The 17,924-nt window shown below is 44.1% G+C and overlaps 1 protein-coding gene across 1 annotated transcript; it reads left to right on the top strand.

Annotated features, from left to right (window-relative positions):
• The first annotated feature begins 1,106 nt into the window (after positions 1-1,106).
• Positions 1,107-16,430, top strand: LOC115326369 (probable ATP-dependent RNA helicase DDX49). The gene is made up of 7 exons (XM_029987209.4): positions 1,107-1,229; positions 1,354-1,592; positions 1,661-1,855; positions 3,064-3,335; positions 4,845-4,999; positions 13,066-13,266; positions 16,069-16,430. Exons 1-7 carry the CDS (start codon positions 1,130-1,132, stop codon positions 16,335-16,337), a joined length of 1,431 nt encoding a protein of 476 aa, XP_029843069.3. The 5' UTR covers positions 1,107-1,129; the 3' UTR covers positions 16,338-16,430.
• Positions 16,431-17,924: the final 1,494 nt, after the last annotated feature.

The raw sequence follows: 17,924 nt of genomic DNA, 5'->3' as shown, positions 1-17,924 counted from the left end.
GGCCCTTGGAGTTTTTCCCGGGTGTCTGTGGATCCAGCGTTCTTGTTCGTTCGTCGTGGTCTGTTTCGAGTACTTTTTACTTGTTTCTTGCTGCTTGAAGTCGGGACGCGTGAGAAGCGCACGTAGAAAAATAAACATCCGTTGGTTGTCCCGACCAACTGAGCGACGCTGTCGGCCATGCTGATTTGATCGTAAGAAGTGCGTAAGACAGCTTCGGAGCTGTCGTAGGATTTCGTCGTAACCTGCGCAAAACTTACGAAAATTTCGTTTCGTGAATACGGATTTGTTCTTAAGTTTTGTCTTACGCACATTTTTGGCGTAAGATCGTTTCGTGAATCTGGCCTCTGCTCCGTAGGAGCTATATAGTGCTCTAGTCCAGTTGATAGCGAACGTCCGAAGACAGCGCGCTCTCTGACGGCGCACTTATGGCGCCGTTTCGTTGGTACCTTTCGTTTTGGTACGCTGCGCGACACTGTTAGCGCGAACACGACATCGGCACTTTTTCGAATTTTACTTTCAAATGTTCACAGCAGGCAGCAGATTTTTTTCGCCAAGGTTGGTGCCCCAAATGAGCACTCCCCACGACAGTAGTAATTTTGATGAGAGCCGCTTGACCGGCTTGACTCGAAGAGGGAAACAGAAACCGGCGATCGCTTGTTCGTGCTAACAGTGTCGCGCTCTGTACCTTTTGCGTCGCAGACGTGTTTTGTGAAGGTCGACTGAATGATGAGACATATAAGGCTATCGCCTTCATAAAATTTTGATGTAGTCAGTCAGTCATTCAGTCAGTTGAACCAAATTCGTTATAAAAGAGTGCGAGCACCCATTAGAGTGCCTCTGGTACCGTATAAAAACCTTAACGCTAGGTGGCGGAAGCTACCTCCTATTATGAAGGGTGCTGCGTTTTATTTACTTATCCATGTGTTTAGCAGCACAGTCGCTGATCAGTACCGCTAAAATATTGTTCAGCTGTGTAGCTTTTCATTTGATTATAAAAATAGGTTTATAAGCAATAATTCTAATTAAAAAATAAAAACAATTATTCGGAAATTATATTGGCGTCAAACACCGTCCAATTTCAAGAGTAGTGAAACACATTCATCACATCTATTCATTCAACCTTTTTAACATGGCCGCTCTCATGACTGAAATTCAGAGCTCCGAACGCGATCCAACATTCGAGGATTTACAGCTCAAAAAATGGATAATCGACCAGCTAAACTCGCTAGGTGAGTGAGGTTGGTCATATGAACGTAATTAATCGTACCTCGAAAAGCTCGGAGCTTTGGGAGTTGCACGTGGCTTGTTCCAAAGTTCCGCGCGCTGACAGTTGACAATGTTTGTGCATTTCAGGCATCAAGAAACCCTCGCCCGTCCAGCAAAATTGCATCCCTTCCATACTAAAAGGAAAAGACTGCATCGGGTGCGCCAAAACTGGGAGCGGCAAGACCCTCGCTTTCGCGCTGCCCATTTTACAGAAGCTCTTCGAAGACCCCTACGGCATTTTCGCCTTGGTGTTGACACCGACCCGTGAGCTAGCCTTCCAGATCTCGGAGCAATTCAAAGTGATCGGAAAAGCCGTCGGTCTCAAGGTAGGTATCGCCGTGTCCCGTTCGCGTGTCCGCACTGCCACAGCGTTCCTTGTTCCCTCGCCGGCCAGGACTGCGTGATTGTGGGCGGCATGGACATGGTCACCCAGGGCAGGCTCCTCGCAGAGAGCCCTCACGTGGTGGTGTCGACGCCGGGGCGCCTGGCCGACCACCTGGAGAGCTGCAACACCTTCACGCTAGGGAGGATCAAGTTCCTCGTCTTGGACGAGGCTGACAGACTGCTCGAGGGACACTTCAACGAACAGGTAACTTACAGAGACCCATCGTCTGCCTTCAGCTTGATTCCTGCTCTCTCTGGGCAAGCATCCGGACAAGATGCGATTCACACATGTGGCAGTTGTATTCCAAGGACAGCAACTGTATTGAGCCTTGTGCCGTTTCCGTTGTCACGAATGAGTGACTCCCCAGAATCCAAACACACTATAAACAACGCGATTTGTGCAATGCCTCAGTTGATTGAAACATAACCTGAGTGGTGTCACGAGCCAGGATCGGAGAGGAAGCGTCTCAAAGTAAAAACAATGCAACTGCACTTGTCCGGCAGTTACCGGTGCTCCTCACATAATTTTGCCCCGACAGTGAGATTAAAGGGACACTGACAGGGTATTTATGCTCGCCAAGGTTTTTATTTGTATGTGACGTATGAGAACCCAACTACCCAGAACACAATTTGCGACTGAAAATTCGTTTTCTTTCCACTCGAAAATTGACGATCGAGAACTGGCTGTTTTGAGTCGTGCTCACTCTCTTCTCCTTGGTCACGTGCCGTTTTCTATGGTTTAAACACAACCAGCAAATAAAATGAAAGTTGTGGGTCATCGAAGGCACACACTCAATTTTAGAAATAGAAATGAAATATGATACCAATTTTTTGTGGCTTCTAAAAAAAGCTGCAAATACGTTGATTGAAGAAAAAAAAGTTGCACAGCCACGTGACTTCCGCCAACTCTCCTCTTTTATATTTCTTGTTCTTCCCCAGTCCTGTTTTGGTTTTGAGGAGTTGCGTTTTTTTACTTTATTAAAATTATATGCGACACTGCAGCAAAATAGTAATTGGGTAGTCATCTGCCACGATAATAAATCGCCTGGCAAAAAATAAAACAAATATTTTTTTTTTTTGGGGGGGGGGGGGGGGGGGTAGTGTCCCTTGAAGTGCTTTACACATTGGGTTAAAATTGCTCAAAAAAGTTTCATACACCAGCTCTTGTTTCCAATGATGCACCATACAGCAAGGCTGCCTCAGGTCTACAAATCTATACTCATAATAGCAGTTACAGAGCAATTACTGCTTGAGGCAGTATGTTGAAACCAAAATGTAGACGTGGATGTTTCCAGCGACCCAACTGAATCCTTTGCTAGGCAAGTGAGGGCTGAAATGCAATGACTGGTGCCACGCGGCGACTCTCCGGCACCGGCAAGTTGACCTGAGCGAGAGTCCTTTTTTCGCTTGCAGCTGAAGACTATATTTTCTGCCCTGCCCAAAAGCCGGCAGACGCTGCTGTTCAGTGCCACCATCACCAAAACACTGGAGGAGCTGCGGAGCGTTGCGATGACCGACCCTTTCTTCTACACTGCTCCGGCGGAGGTGGCGACGGTGGAAGAGCTGGACCAGCGCTACGTGCTCACGCCGAGTCATGTGCGGGACGCCTACCTTGTGCACGTGCTGCAGCGGTTCCTGAACTCCGTCCCAAAGGGCTCCGTCGTCATCTTCACGAGCACCTGCAAGTATGCAGCCTCATTGCGTCTTGCAATTATCGTACACGTAAGACCGGGATGATGAAGGATGAGACTGTAACTGTTGATCTTATGGAGGCATTGACCTTTGTCAAACTTTGGAGGTAGCACCCTAAGCTTGACTCAAAGCATTTTAATAACGAAACAAGGGTATGCGGAGTGCAAGTTCGTCTGCTTCTTGAACAGAGGTTGCGATGACGTCGGAACGCTGAGCTTTTATTCGTTTGATTGAGAAAAATAGTGGGTAGAGCTCAAGGCATCTAGCATTGAGGTCTACCCGCTATCCTTCCAATCAAAGCCATTCAGAACTCTGCGTGATTCTGACGTCACCTCAACCCGTGCTTAAGAGGCAGATGACTTGATCTCCACATTCCTGTGCCATTCATGTTGGCATAATTCGGCTGCCTGCCCGCTCGATTTATGCTCCACTGGCTAGAGTTCGAGTCCCAGCCAGTGAGAATATTTTACGGAATGTGTTACATTGTATATAGTTGGCTTCTATAGTCACGGTCATGGTGAAAATGGTGTCTCTTTCAAACGTCCGACCTCCAGCACTCGGTTGTTGCCTTTCAGCGTGCTTTGGCTGCGCGCATATTTTCGACACTTGCAACAACTTTGTGCTCACCGGTCCACGCCTTAATCTTCTGTTCTTTTAAAGTAATTTTTGTTAACCTCGGAGTGGGATTATTATTATTCTTTTATTTCCTCCCCACTTAGTGACAAACTTTTGTGCTCCACTCTTAATGGAGTGCTGACTTCGGCAACGCTTTCTTTCAGAAACGCTATGCACAAAGTGAAACTCTGCTCCTGCCTCATATAGTGAGGGTAGGGGTGTTTCAAAACGAAAATGCTGTAACCGCCGGGTCGCTGCAAAAGCGACTGCTCACCCAACCCTAGGGTCAGTCAGCGTGTTGTTGGCTGTTTGCTACCCGATTATTTGTTGGCACAAGTTCGTCCGATGGGACATGTTTTTGCGGTTTTTTACCCGGAGCCTTTTCAAGAGATTCACTAAAGAAGAATGCAGCAAGGTAAAAGACGGCAAAATGAATCTCTAATCGGGTGAACTTGTGCCTGCAAATAATTGAATGGTGAACAACTGACGTCAACGTCAAGATATAGAATGGACCTCTGGCCAGATCAGCCTTGGCTTCCGTAGCGTACCGGAGGTCAAGCAGTTTTAATTGGAACGGCCTCGCTGTTGGTTAAAAAACCTTACCAGAAGCGGTGACGAGATCATTAAAAATGTAAAAAAGTGATACAGAAAAGAAAGCATTTTAAATGTTTCACACACGCTCTGAGCCTCATCAGTGTGTTGACTAGGATGCCCATGTTTTGCCGAGATCTTTTGTACAGGACGAAATGTCGTAGCAAGGTCTCGAGTAAAACTCCTCATACTTTTGTTTTGTGTCGATCTCTGGCGTGGCGACAGCTTCGTACGTCGTGAACATATGAAATTAGGATTGTGAAGCAACGAGAGGCCGTGTCTGTCTCGTGCTCCAGGAACTGCCAGGTGCTGTCCATGGCGCTGAAGTCCCTGGGTTTTGCCAATGTGGCGCTGCACTCCCAGCTGCCCCAGAGGGAGCGGCTCGCCGCTTTGGCCAGCTTCAAGTCCAACACCACTCGTGTCCTGGTGGCCACAGATGTGGCCAGCAGAGGTGAGTGCGCCGTTAGCGCTTCCTGCATGTGGTGCTAGATGGCAGTGCCCTCTACCCTTCAAGGGAAGCTGAAGAGGTTTTTGAGATCAACAAGTTAGAGTTGAATTCTGAGTATTTTTATCCTGTGAATATGAATATCACGTTCGTTTTCTCTGAAGGTATAAGTAAACGTGAGAAAACACGAAAAACCTTCGACCAGTCGTTGCGTCATAAAAGGATCTTTCGGCCGCCAAGCGCATGTCGCTCGTGTGGGCAGCGCATGCAATTGCAAGCTTAACAGGTATATTCCCCCTCAGTCACACCTGTCGAGACACATTTTTCTGACCTTTTTCAAAATAGCAAGAGTGCGCGCGCATAGCTTTGATAGGCGCTGAAGATGCGCGAGAGTGAAAACTCCCTTTTATGATGTAACGCTCTGGAAAGGTAGTTCGAATATAATTTCACCTACCTACAATGTTTGGTGTGTTCCATGTGTTTTCGTTTGTTTATTTTTTGTAGTGTGTGCCTCCCTTTAACAGTGCCCCCAAAAAGCGATTTAAATATTGTAAACAGGAACTGTTCTGAGAATAGTCACTGTTTGAGACTCATGAGCATATCGATGATTACGGTCAGAACATTCCAAGAGTAAGGGAAATTAGCAAATACATTTTCTTTGACTCAAGTGCTCAGAAGAAGCAAATGGAACAACTTCTTGACATGCTGATCATTCTAACCTTAATAGGTTCATAATCATGCAGATACCAATGGGAACCTCAACCACAAATCTTTCTGGAATTTCTGAAGTGATGTGGGAGTTACATTCCCTCAATGGCATCCCAGTGCATATAAAGTGATGGTTTTAGACTAGGGGTCTCCAAACTCTTTGGCAAAGGGGCCGGATCAGGTATCTGTCACCCTCTCGAGGGCCGGAAAATAAATAAACAAATAAATAAATATTTTTAGATGAGAATTTAAGTAAAACGTAAACGTTCGCGCGAAAATTAAAAAAAGAATCTGAGGCGGATGAATACATATACTTTATTTTTAAGTTCAGTATATAGCTAGTGATGACATTACACAATAATTGGGACCCAGAAAACTCATCAGGCATAAATCAAAGGGCATAGGAACTTTGGCATATTCACACAGGGCAGAAGGCCAATGATAGAACTGACGCTATGCAATCGATACAACTCAGGACACTAAGCATGATGCATGTGGGAACGCAAAGGAATTTGAACATAGCCTTATGTAGTTACACATATATAAAACGGGGGCTAAGAATGGTAACGCTGGTGATGACAGGTTTAATTAATTATATGACGTGAGGACACAATAAAAAGATTTTTCTCTTTTTTACTGCATATCTTCGTTTACGCAGCTGATGCACGTTGAAGCAGTTTCTTTACCTGCGCTTATTTTTGCGGCAGTAGCAGCAGGCCTGCTGGTCGTGGGGCCGGGCTCAGGGATGTAAAGTAGCTACTAGGTACAAGTAACTGGAAATCGGTATCTAGGTGCTTTTGTTGCACCTGAACTACAAACCTAGGTACTTTCATTTCTCGGTATCTGTATCTGTATCTTAGATACATTTTCCAGTAACTTGTAACTAAGTGAAGTTATTTTTTACAGGTACTTTTCTGTTCACTTCGTCAAAATGGTAGAAACTATAAATCTTGAAGTATTATCACACTACCATGTGCCGTGATTAACGTTGAGTTGGGTACCATTTGGGAGGCACTGACTTGATCGAACGACGTTTCAGCGAACGAAGCCCCGCCCATGATGTTTCATCGAACGACACTTTAGCGTATGACGGTGTTCATTTGAGCGAATGGTGGGTTAGCGATGCCGTTCTAGCGACACCAATTTATTGAATCACTTCGGAACAATGTTTAGGGAAAATAGCGACCTGTTCCTTCATCCGAAACCGAAAAAGATAACATGCCCTGGCATGCTCATGTGAATGCGGTTTTCCCTAATTCGCACATTGACACCAAGAAAGCACATTTATCAAACTCATTTTTGTGTGTATCCTTAGTATAAAAAGCTTTACTTTCAGTATATTCCGACAAATTTTGGGAAAATAAATAAAGTATCTTCGAAGTAACTGTACCTGTTCCTAGGTACATTTCTAAGCAAGTACCTAGGTACTATGTACCTAGGTGCCTTTTCGTATGAGTAACTGTAGCAAAAAAAATTGTAAGGGTGCAGGCGAGCTGGTGGAAGTTAACCATAGTTTTGTTTAACCCGAGACTGGGGTAGTTCGGAAAAGGGACGAGAAGAAAAGAGGCCACAAGGAGGCGACGTCTCAAACACAGCTAAGGATTTTATTCCATCGTATGCACTTTTATACACACCACGTCCACACACCACCAACCACGTCGACCAATGACAACATAACACCCGGAATACACTAAGCCAAACATAGGCCCAAAACATTACAAAAGAAAAATCTTTCAGCCAGACAAAAGGACAAGATAAGCCTCCAACTACACAAATTCTACAAAGAACCGTTAAAAGGTTTTTTCAAACCCGCAAACACACGGAACCAAAGGGAAAGAGGGCATACAAGTCCTAATTACACAAAGCCAAGCAACAAACCATTAAACTAGCCAATACTGAATCACCGTTAAAAAAAAAAAAAAAAAAAAAAAAACGGCAATCGGTCATTCTAACCCACACTACACATTGAAGGAAAGCGGAAGAGGGTAACCATGAACCAAAATACACAAAGGGGAGAATGCAAAAGTTCCAACCTCAACTACACACTTGAAAGAAGTAACAAGGAATACCAGAACAAACAATATGTCCTGCACCTGTACTGCATCTTTGTAGGCAGCGCACAAAGTGCTGGATAGCTAAAAAAAAACAAAAAACGGGGGGTTTACATTTTGAGGAATTTTCTTGAGCTTTCTCCTAGATGCATTGATGGCTGGCTAATACAATTTCCCATCGACTTAATTCGGACTGTTTCCTTCACTACCCTTTTTATCTCATTTTCCTCTCGATGTATTACCTCCGTTTCCGACCAAAACACCTTACAATTGTTGCACTCAGACACGTGCTTGGCGATCTCCGAGTTCGGTGCCCTGTTTTTTACATTTCTTTTATGCTCGGTCAGTCTGTCATTCACGCACCGCGAAGTTTGCCCCACATATCTAAAACCACATGCTAAGGGTATCTCATAGACTACACCTCCTTTGCAAGCCACTGACCTGTCCTGATGTTGCCTTCTGCATTCCTTTGGAGGTGCAAAGAACGGAGTCATCCTGTTTAATTTGTAATCAGATGAAAACACTACGTCAACTTCAAATCTGTGAGCACTCGCTTTAAGGTTATGCGAAACACTGTGGTAGTACGGGACTACGGCAACCTTTTTACTTCTTTCTCTCGTTGTTCCATTTCTCTCGCCGAAACTTGGGGAGAGCTGCCTCGTGATGAAAACTTTATCATAACCCGCATCCTCTAACCTCACCCACTGCCTTTTGAGGGCTTGGCCTACATAATGAAGACATGACTTCTTTAGAGCGTTTCCGATTATTGATTTGACCACCCCAGCCTTCACAGTCTTGAATGGCAACTTCTTCTACTTAAAACTGGCTTTGCCGATTCTTTTCCGTACTCCCAGCACACTCCTTCTTGCACGTGAATACGTAAATCTAAAAACTGCAAAACTCCTCTGTCTGGCCCTTCAACAGTAAAGATAAGTTCCAGTGCTGAGGCTCTCACCAGACTCTCTATTGCTCCCGTATCCTTCCCATGAAAGCTCATGACCACAATGTCATCAACATACCTTCTCACTAAAACTTCACCCGACCCCCAAACTGCCAGCCTTTCCGAGATTGCATTATCCAAAGAGTTTAAATAAATTTCTGCCAAAATAGGTGCCACCGCAGACCCAATACACACACCCTTCTTTTGAATCCACATGCGTTCCTTGAACTCCACTACCGTGGCTTTAAGATAAAGATCCAGGATCGCTAAAAAACTATCTACCGGAATCCCCGTACCTGATTAAAATTTTACCAAATTACGCTCCAAAGCCTCTCTAACCCTACTCATCAACAGCTGTTTTTCAAGAGAAGAGAATAGTACAGATCTTTAATGTCCATCGAGATCAACGAGCATTGCCTCCCATGGTGAGCATCTAAAATCTGAACAAAATCGTCTGAGTTTCTTAACGAAAGACTGTTTTCCAATCTAGCGAAGTCTAAACCTTTTTGAAGAAACTTCGAAACCATGCTTTGCCACGTTCCGTTCTCATTAATAACCGTGCGGAACGGCATTTCCGGCTTGTGGTCCTTTAAGAAGAATTTTAAACTTAAAGTGCTTTTCGGCTGATTCAGGACTTTCCTGGCTAAGGTCTCTAAACCCTCGTCTTTAATTAAGTGTAGCTGAGATGTCCTTCCTTAATTTTCCCAACTTGCCTTGCCATGCCATGAATACCGAGTCCAATGCCTCTGTTGACTTTTTTTCAAAAACCGCCAATGGAAGGACGGCAAACATACCGCTCTTATCGGTCTGTAACAATTCCAGTGATCTAGATTTAAAGTCCTTTCTTACTTCCGTGATAGCCTGAAAATTCCTCCTGTCTTTTTTATGCGAATCATCCACAACTCTTTCCATTCTACTGACCGCGTAGTCCACAAAAGCAACCCTTTCGTCTAACCCTACTTTTCTAGCAATTGTCTGGATCGCGGAAAAAACATCTACTCTCGACGGTTTTACATTTACACAAAACTTCGGTCCTCCTCTCAACAATTCCTCCGTCCTCTCTGTAAATGCGACTTTACAAGGATTCACAATACCGCACCTCCGAGCCCCAGCGGATTGGTCACCATTCACAAAACTACAACTATTTCCAAACCCAACATTTGACCTTTTTACAGCGTCCAACACTAATCTTCGTCGCACATACCAGTTTCGTTCAAAATGCTGTCTTCTTCCTGTGTCCCACACAGGAAGAAGAATTTTCAGGCTATCACGGAAGTAAGAAAGGACTTTAAATCTAGATCACTGGAATTGTTACAGACCGATAAGAGTGGTATGTTTGCGGTCCTTCCATTGGCGGTTTTTGAAAAAAAGTCAACAGAGGCATTGGACTCGGTATTCATGGCATGGCAAGGCAAGCTGGGAAAATTAAGGAAGGACATCTCAGCTACACTTAAAGACGAGGGTTTAGAGACCTTAGCCAGGAAAGTCCTTAATCAGCCGAAAAGCACTTTAAGTTTAAAATTCTTCTTAAAGGACCACAAGCCGGAAATGCCGTTCCGCACGGTTATTAATGAGAACGGAACGTGGCAAAGCATGGTTTCGAAGTTTCTTCAAAAAGGTTTAGACTTCGCTAGATTGGAAAACAGTCTTTCGTTTAGAAACTCAGACGATTTTGTTCAGATTTTAGATGCTCACCATGGGAGGCAATGCTCGTTGATCTCGATGGACATTAAAGATCTGTACTATTCTCTTCTCTTGAAAAACAGCTGTTGATGAGTAGGGTTAGAGAGGCTTTGGAGCGTAATTTGGTAAAATTTTAATCAGGTACGGGGATTCCGGTAGATAGTTTTTTAGCGATCCTGGATCTTTATCTTAAAGCCACGGTAGTGGAGTTCAAGGAATGCATGTGGATTCAAAAGAAGGGTGTGTGTATTGGGTCTGCGGTGGCACCTATTTTGGCAGAAATTTATTTAAACTCTTTGGATAACGCAATCTCGGAAAGGCTGGCAGTTTGGGGGTCGGGTGAAGTTTTAGTGAGAAGGTATGTTGATGACATTGTGGTCATGAGCTTTCATGGGAAGGATACGGGAGCAATAGAGAGTCTGGTGAGAGCCTCAGCACCGGAACTTACCTTTACTGTTGAAGGGCCAGACAGAGGAGGTTTGCAGTTTTTAGATTTACGTATTCACGTGCTAGAAGGAGTGTGCTGGGAGTACGGAAAAGAATCGGCAAAGCCAGTTTTAAGTAGAAGAAGCTGCCATTCAAAGACTGTGAAGGCTGGGGTGGTCAAATCAATAATCGGAAACGCTCTAAAGAAGTCATGTCTTCATTATGTAGGCCAAGCCCTCAAAAGGCAGTGGGTGAGGTTAGAGGATGCGGGTTATGATAAAGTTTTCATCACGAGGCAGCTCTCCCCAAGTTTCGGCGAGAGAAATGGAACAACGAGAGAAAGAAGTAAAAAGGTTGCCGTAGTCCCATACTACCACAGTGTTTCGCATATCCTTAAAGCGAGTGCTCACAGATTTGGAGTTGACGTAGTGTTTTCATCTGATTACAAATTAAACAGAATGACTCCGTTCTTTGCACCTCCAAAGGAATGCAGAAGGGAACATCAGGACAGGTCAGTGGCTTGCAAAGGAGGTGTAGTCTATGAGATACCCTTAGCATGTGGTTTTAGATATGTGGGGCAAACTTCGCAGTGCGTGAATGACAGACTGACCGAGCATAAAAGAAATGTAAAAAACGGGGCACCGAACTCGGAGATCGCCAAGCACGTGTCTGAGTGCAACAATTGTAAGGTGTTTTGGTCGGAAACGGAGGTAATACATCGAGAGGAAAATGAGATAAAAAGGGTAGTGAAGGAAACAGTCCGAATTAAGTCGATGGGAAATTGTATTAGCCAGCCATCAATGCATCTAGGAGAAAGCTCAAGAAAATTCCTCAAGATGTAAACCCCCCGTTTTTGTTTTTTTTTAGCTATCCAGCACTTTGTGCGCTGCCTACAAAGATGCAGTACAGGTGCAGGACATATTGTTTGTTCTGGTATTCCTTGTTACTTCTTTCAAGTGTGTAGTTGAGGTTGGAACTTTTGCATTCTCCCCTTTGTGTATTTTGGTTCATGGTTATCCTCTTCCGCTTTCCTTCAATGTGTAGTGCGGGTTAAAATGACAAATTGCCGTTTTTTTTTTTTTTTTTTTTTTTTTTTTTTTTACGGTGACTCAGTATTGGCTAGTTTAATGGTTTGTTGCTTGGCTTTGTGTAATTAGGTCTTGTATGCCCTCTTTCCCTTTGGTTCCGTGTGTTTGCAGGTTTGAAAAAACCTTTTAACGGTTCTTTGTTGACTTTGTGTAGTCGGAGGCTTATCTTGTCCTTTTGTCTGGCTGAAAGATTTTTCTTTTGTAATGTTTTGGGCCTATGTTTGGCTTAGTGTATTCCGGGTGTTTTGTTGTCATTGGTCGACGTGGTTGGTGGTGTGTGGACGTGGTGTGTATAAAAGTGCATACGATGGAATAAAATCCTTAGCTGTGTTTGAGACGTCGCCTCCTTGTGGCCTCTTTTCTTCTCGTCCCTTTTCCGAACTACCCCAGTCTCGGGTTAAACAAAACTATGGTTAACTGTAGCTGTATCTTAGGTATATTTTTGAAGTAACTTTTACAACCCTGGCTGGGCTTCATTGGAAGGACCGCAGTTAGCCACGGGCTGGAGTTTGGAGGCCCCTGTTTTAGATGATTGGTCATCTCCAAATTAGCGAGGTAATTTCTGTAAGAGATAGTCTGGAATGTTTATTAATTCTCACCCGAAGAGTCGTGGCGTAAAAAGTTCGGCTCAATGCCCCCTTTATGTGGCGAATTGTGCTTGTGTGTGCTCTCAGGATTGGTTCTTTGTTCTTTTATTAAAACACACACATTTCAAATGGGAAAAGCATTACCTTTTGTCTTTGCCAACCAGATCTTGTAAGAACTACTTCATGCAGGGCTGCATCATGCAGGGCTGCACCTAGGCTGCATCAAAACAAGCTTCTTTTTGAGGTGACCACGAGCATAGGAGCGTAAAGAGTTATTGTATACGCCGTGTTTAACCACAGGAGGAAACCGCATTTGATCCAAACTTACCCCACCCCAGCGGTAAAATTGTGTACAATCGCAATCACAATTAAGCACAGTTCGCGATCGTGCATTGTTTTACTTGGCGCTAGACCAATGACAGCTGGTGGAAGCCGTCGAACGAACTCCTGCGGCATATACTGGAGCTGGCCCGTCTCTCACCTCGAACCAACCAATGAGCTCTTAGTTTGTTTCCAGCAGATGCTTCGAAATGTAGCAATATGGAAGCACTTGGAGACCTTGAGCGGGTTGCCCGTGGTTTCTGTGCAGGTCTGGACATTCCGTGCGTGGAGCTGGTGCTGAACCACAACGTGCCCTCTGTGCCCAAGGACTACGTCCACCGCGTGGGGCGCACGGCACGTGCCGGTCGAGGGGGCATGGCACTCACGCTGGTCACCCAGTACGATGTGAACCTACTCAGGGCCATCGAAGAACTCATCAACACCAAGCTCTCTCTGCATCCGACCAAGGGTAGGTCGCCACGGGGGGCCCCTCGCACTGCCGTCTCGTTTGCTTCTTCCGAGCAGATAGTGGGGTGTCGGACAAAGAGGACGAATCGTGTTTTTTGTGACACAAACTTAACTTATATGTCGCTATAAGCAGAGACTCTGCTAGAATGTAACGCCGGGGATTGGGACCAGAGGCCAAATATTCTAAACGGGATGTTGCTCGAGTAATGGATCCAGAAGTGAACAACTAATTTGTCTCAATCGTTTAGCATCCCCTCGTAGGCATGCTATATCCGTTTTGACTGCAAGAGACGAGACTGAGTCCTCTTTGTATCTTACTTCATTAAAGGAGCGCTAAAGTGGTTTCTGAGGTCATCTGTTTATGATCATAGCTAAATCTATGGGCCCTAAGCATTTGAAAATACCGAAGGTTGGATTGATATGCGTCCGATTTCTTTATTTTAAACGTGATCAAAGATTGCGACGTGCCTGTTTTTCTGTGATTTGGCACCGAAACCAGAGGGCATCGTCTAACGGGCAATAGCCAGTCGCAAGTAATTGCTTCCCACGCACAAATTGCACACATTCGACAATCAGTTCGCCAGTGTTTGGCTCTTCTGCCACGCGGAAAGCGATTGCTCACAATTGGCTGTCGCACGTCCAATGAGGCCCTCTGGTTTCTGCTCCGGTACGCAGAAAAACGAACGGGTTGCGATCTTTGACCGAGTTTTAAGGGGAAACCCAGGTCTTGAACATTTTTCTACCATTTCTCATCCAGTTTTTATCAAATTCTTATACTATCTACTATAATTTTTCATGCTTAGCACGAGCATGAGCTCATTGTTTTCCTGCCTATTAGAGTTTTCAAAAAATTATAAACTTTTACCACAAATGTTTCCGACCAACGTTTTTTTACCACATCCCCATCAAAGACTGTGGCACAAAAGATGTCTGCATGCTCTACAAACATCAGAGAGTGTAGCAAAACCATTCTTATAATTTTAGCGTCATTGTAAGAAAAGTTGTCAAAAGTTGAATTTTTTGCTGATAATTTAAATTACCGTTAAATACCGTGCAAGTGCCCACTCAAAATTTAGAGATAATCGCGAAAAAATGGGGGATGGGCGCTTGTCCGGTTATCAATTTTGCATATAAATGTACTGTGCATATTTTTTCACATCTTAAAAATTTGGATTTGGGCGCTTAATGTGGAATGGGCAGATGTTCGGTATTCTATGGTAGGCCAGTATAGTCTTTGCTGTTTAAAAAAACATTGTAGCTAACATTTTTCTAAAAATATTAGTCTTGTTGTGCTCTTTGACTTATGAGGTATCCAACCCTGAAAAAAGTATTCAGATCCAAATTCTAGATTAAAAATACCATGAGCAAAACTTTGTGCTGTGATGAAAAAATTAATTCTGAGAAAACAAGAAGCTTTTCATGACATGCTTGTAAACAGCCTAACTTTAGATCGATGTAACCCTGAAGATGTGCACTTGGTGAGTGTATGTAGTAATTAGCTAATATGTTTGTAATTTATGAATAAAAAAAATGTTTTAAAAAATAACTTTTTTATTTGATCTTTTTGAGACCAGGGTCTCCCCCTTAATAGGGAAATTGAATTGTATCAATCTAATCTTGAGTGTTTTAGATTGCTTGGAGGCCATAGATTGAGTTATGACCATAAGTAGGCAATATTAGAAACCACTTTAGTGCCCCCTTGATTGGAAGAGTTGTTTGTTATGCTTCGGGATGCCTTACAAAAAACAAAGTGACGGTTTTGCCATACATTCATCGATTGTCCCACAATCTTAAAGAGTTTACCAGTTTTTTCGGGGTTCCTGTTGTGTTCACAGCACCATCAAAATTATCCAGATTATGCCCAAGGGTGAATAATGAACCAGACAAGGGCAAGGCATGCACAAAACAGCATGTAAACAAATATGTAGATTGTAAAACATTGGTGCTTTACGAGATATCAACGACGTGCAGAAGAGCGTATATCGAGTAGACAGGGAGACGCGTAAATGAGAGGGCAAGGGAGCACAACTTTTCTGTAAGAGGCTGTAATTGAGCTTGTTCGGCAGTGTTTTATGACCCGGTGCAGTGCGGGTGATTCAAATTTTAGTTTAGTTAGGTTTCGGATATAAGCAGTGTTTTATGTGGGTTTTAAAAAGAAAAAAGGAAAAAAGCACAAAGCGAAGGTTCAGAAAGAGGAGGAAGTATTAAACCACAGTTGGTAGTCCAGCGGTATGCCTGTCTCTTTCTCTCTATATTCTATTTTCCTAAGTTCAGCTGGCCTTTTTTAGTTTTTAGTAGTTTTCTGTAAGGCTGTCACCTTCGGGAAACTTGGCCATTCACTGCGAAGATACCCATGTTCTCCTGTACTTAATAAACATAAATTTTGGGAAGCTATAAAACAAAAAGAGAAAGAGAAATCTTCGAGGCTTTTAAAATCAGGGTGAAGGGCGATGAAGCTTGTATCAGCACATTGTCAGTCCTTTTATCATATAAGGAATTTGAATTTATCGTGCGTGAAGTTTGATTGTGAGCGAATGGATTGCGTGGGAGTGTATTTATGTTTGTCTTTTCCGAATAAAATTCAGTTGACAGTAGCGCATCGTTTTGTCCAATTATTCCTGTTGTCCTTGTATTTTTGGCGCTTTTCGAATCTAAGATGTACTAACTTGCCCAACTACAAATTTTTTTTGCTAAAATAGAGAATGCAAACTTGTCATTGTGAGGGCAACATTCTTCGCACGATCACTCACTACGCCGTCACATATTGTTATAGCGAAAGCACGACCGCTTTTCTGTCCGACAGAGTCCGAGGTGCTGAAGATCCTGACCCAGGTGTCGGTCGCCTTACGGGAGGCCGAGATCCGTCTGGACGAGCAAGACTTTGACGAGCGCAAGCTCATCAATCGGCGCAAGAAGCTGCTGCTCCAGGGAATGGACCCGGACGAGGTGGAGAAGAAGCGCCAGCAGAGGCAGCGGCGCAAGCTGCGCAGGGCCAAGCAACGGCACAAGGGGGCCAAGGCTGCGCGGGCGGGGCTGGGCGTACGGGCCAGCGAGGGGAAGCTCACTGCATGAGCCTCTTTGTACAGGGAGGGGTGCCCTCGTGAAGGGCGGCCTCGACACATCATGTAAATTCAACGCCGTAATAAACCGAGTTTCAGAAGTTTCTGCATCTGGTCGCATGGTGCCAAACTTGGTTCACACCAGATGGGTTGGATTGTAAGGTCTTTGTGGAGGGCATCTATATGTTGGCTGAAAAAGCTCTATACCCTCCAGCAAAGTGGTTAATTGAGCTAGTGGGTTTATAGTTTAAAAATACAAAAGTGCCAAAAAGAACTAGGACGAAAAAATTGTAAGACAACACAAGATTCCTTGCGTTGACTTGCTTCTTTTTGATCCTTGTTGTCGGCGTTTATCTTTTTTGCTCTATACCCTCCTCTCAGTGGTCTGGTTTCTGTTTAGAATAGTATCAGTGAAGCCTTGCTAAATGGGCCCTGCAACCCCAAAAAACTTTTTCAAGCAAAGTAGCACCCAAAATTTTGTTTGCTGGAGTTACTTATTTGTTAAAAACAAATGGGAGAAATAGGAACCAGAAGACGAGCAAGGGGCATTACGACCTAAGAATGTCCAACTGCCCCGGGGTGTTGCTCTCCATGACCTAAAAGCTTCTTTAATAAAATATATATTCCTAGTGTTTTGGTGTTAACTTGTTTTATAAGTACCGTAAACAACTAAAATTTTGCGGCTTTAAAATGTTTAAAAAATAGGTCTCGCACATTTATGAGCCCATGGTAACGAGCGCAGAACTTTTTACTCGAAGCCGTAAAATTTTCTGTCTGTAAAAGTGTTTAAAACTTTAGGCTTACCAAAATTTACAAAAGATTGAGCCTGCGAAAACAAAGTCTGCAGTATATGCCTTGGATGGCCCAACAACTTCGTAAAACATACGAACACCGTGTCATTGCCGCACGCGATCCTAGAAAAGTGAGCGAGTGCAGACGTGCACTCGCTCGTTTTGCTGCCAACTCATTTTCTGCCACCGGCTACACCAACAAATAAATCACAGGACTGTGGCATATTCACTGTGCACGATCAGTTTACCGAGGTAGAAAGGGTAGCTTACAGGGAACCTGAAACATTTCTTTCAAAAAATGAGATAGAGGTGGATTCTAGCATAGTGTTATCCCGTGAATCTGGACATCACATTCATTTTCCCCGAAGATGTAACTAAACACGAAAAACCTCCGAGTCGTGACGTCATAAGAGGATCTTTCGGCCGCCAAGCGCAGTGTCCCTCGTGTGGGCAGCGCGTGCAGTTGCAAGCGTGCCAGGTATATTCCCCCGCACTGACACCAGTCGCGACGTCTTTTTCTGCCCTTTTTCAACATAGCGAGAGTGCGCGTGCATAGCTCGGATAGGCACCGACTGTGTGAGAAAGCGGAGATTCCGAAAACTCCTTTTGCGATGTCGCGTTCCAGGAAAGAGGACCTCGGCGGTACTTTTGAAGATGATTTTCTGCAGCCTCTGTGCACCAAATTAAAAAATAATTTAGATATTCGAGATCATGGAGGTCAAATGAAGACGACTTAAGTGTATTTCCTCAAATACAAAACCGCTTCAGCTCCCCTTTAAAGCTTTGCCTTAAGTTTCCCCCGTCTACCT

Source organism: Ixodes scapularis, unplaced genomic scaffold, assembly GCF_016920785.2.
Source record: "Ixodes scapularis isolate PalLabHiFi unplaced genomic scaffold, ASM1692078v2 PGA_scaffold2__306_contigs__length_199485367, whole genome shotgun sequence".
Classification (NCBI taxonomy): Eukaryota; Metazoa; Arthropoda; class Arachnida; order Ixodida; family Ixodidae; genus Ixodes; species Ixodes scapularis.
Note: the sequence above shows the minus strand (reverse complement) of the source record. Positions and strands in the feature narration are given on the sequence as shown.

Excerpts from the sequence above, each read along its gene's own strand:
- LOC115326369 (XM_029987209.4), top strand. The coding sequence starts at position 1,130 with ATGGCCGCTCTCATGACTGAAATTCAGAGCTCCGAACGCGATCCAACA. Across the intron at positions 1,230-1,353 it reads CGACCAGCTAAACTCGCTAG|GCATCAAGAAACCCTCGCCC; the intron begins GTGAGTGAGGTT and ends TGTGCATTTCAG. Across the intron at positions 5,000-13,065 it reads CACAGATGTGGCCAGCAGAG|GTCTGGACATTCCGTGCGTG; the intron begins GTGAGTGCGCCG and ends GTTTCTGTGCAG.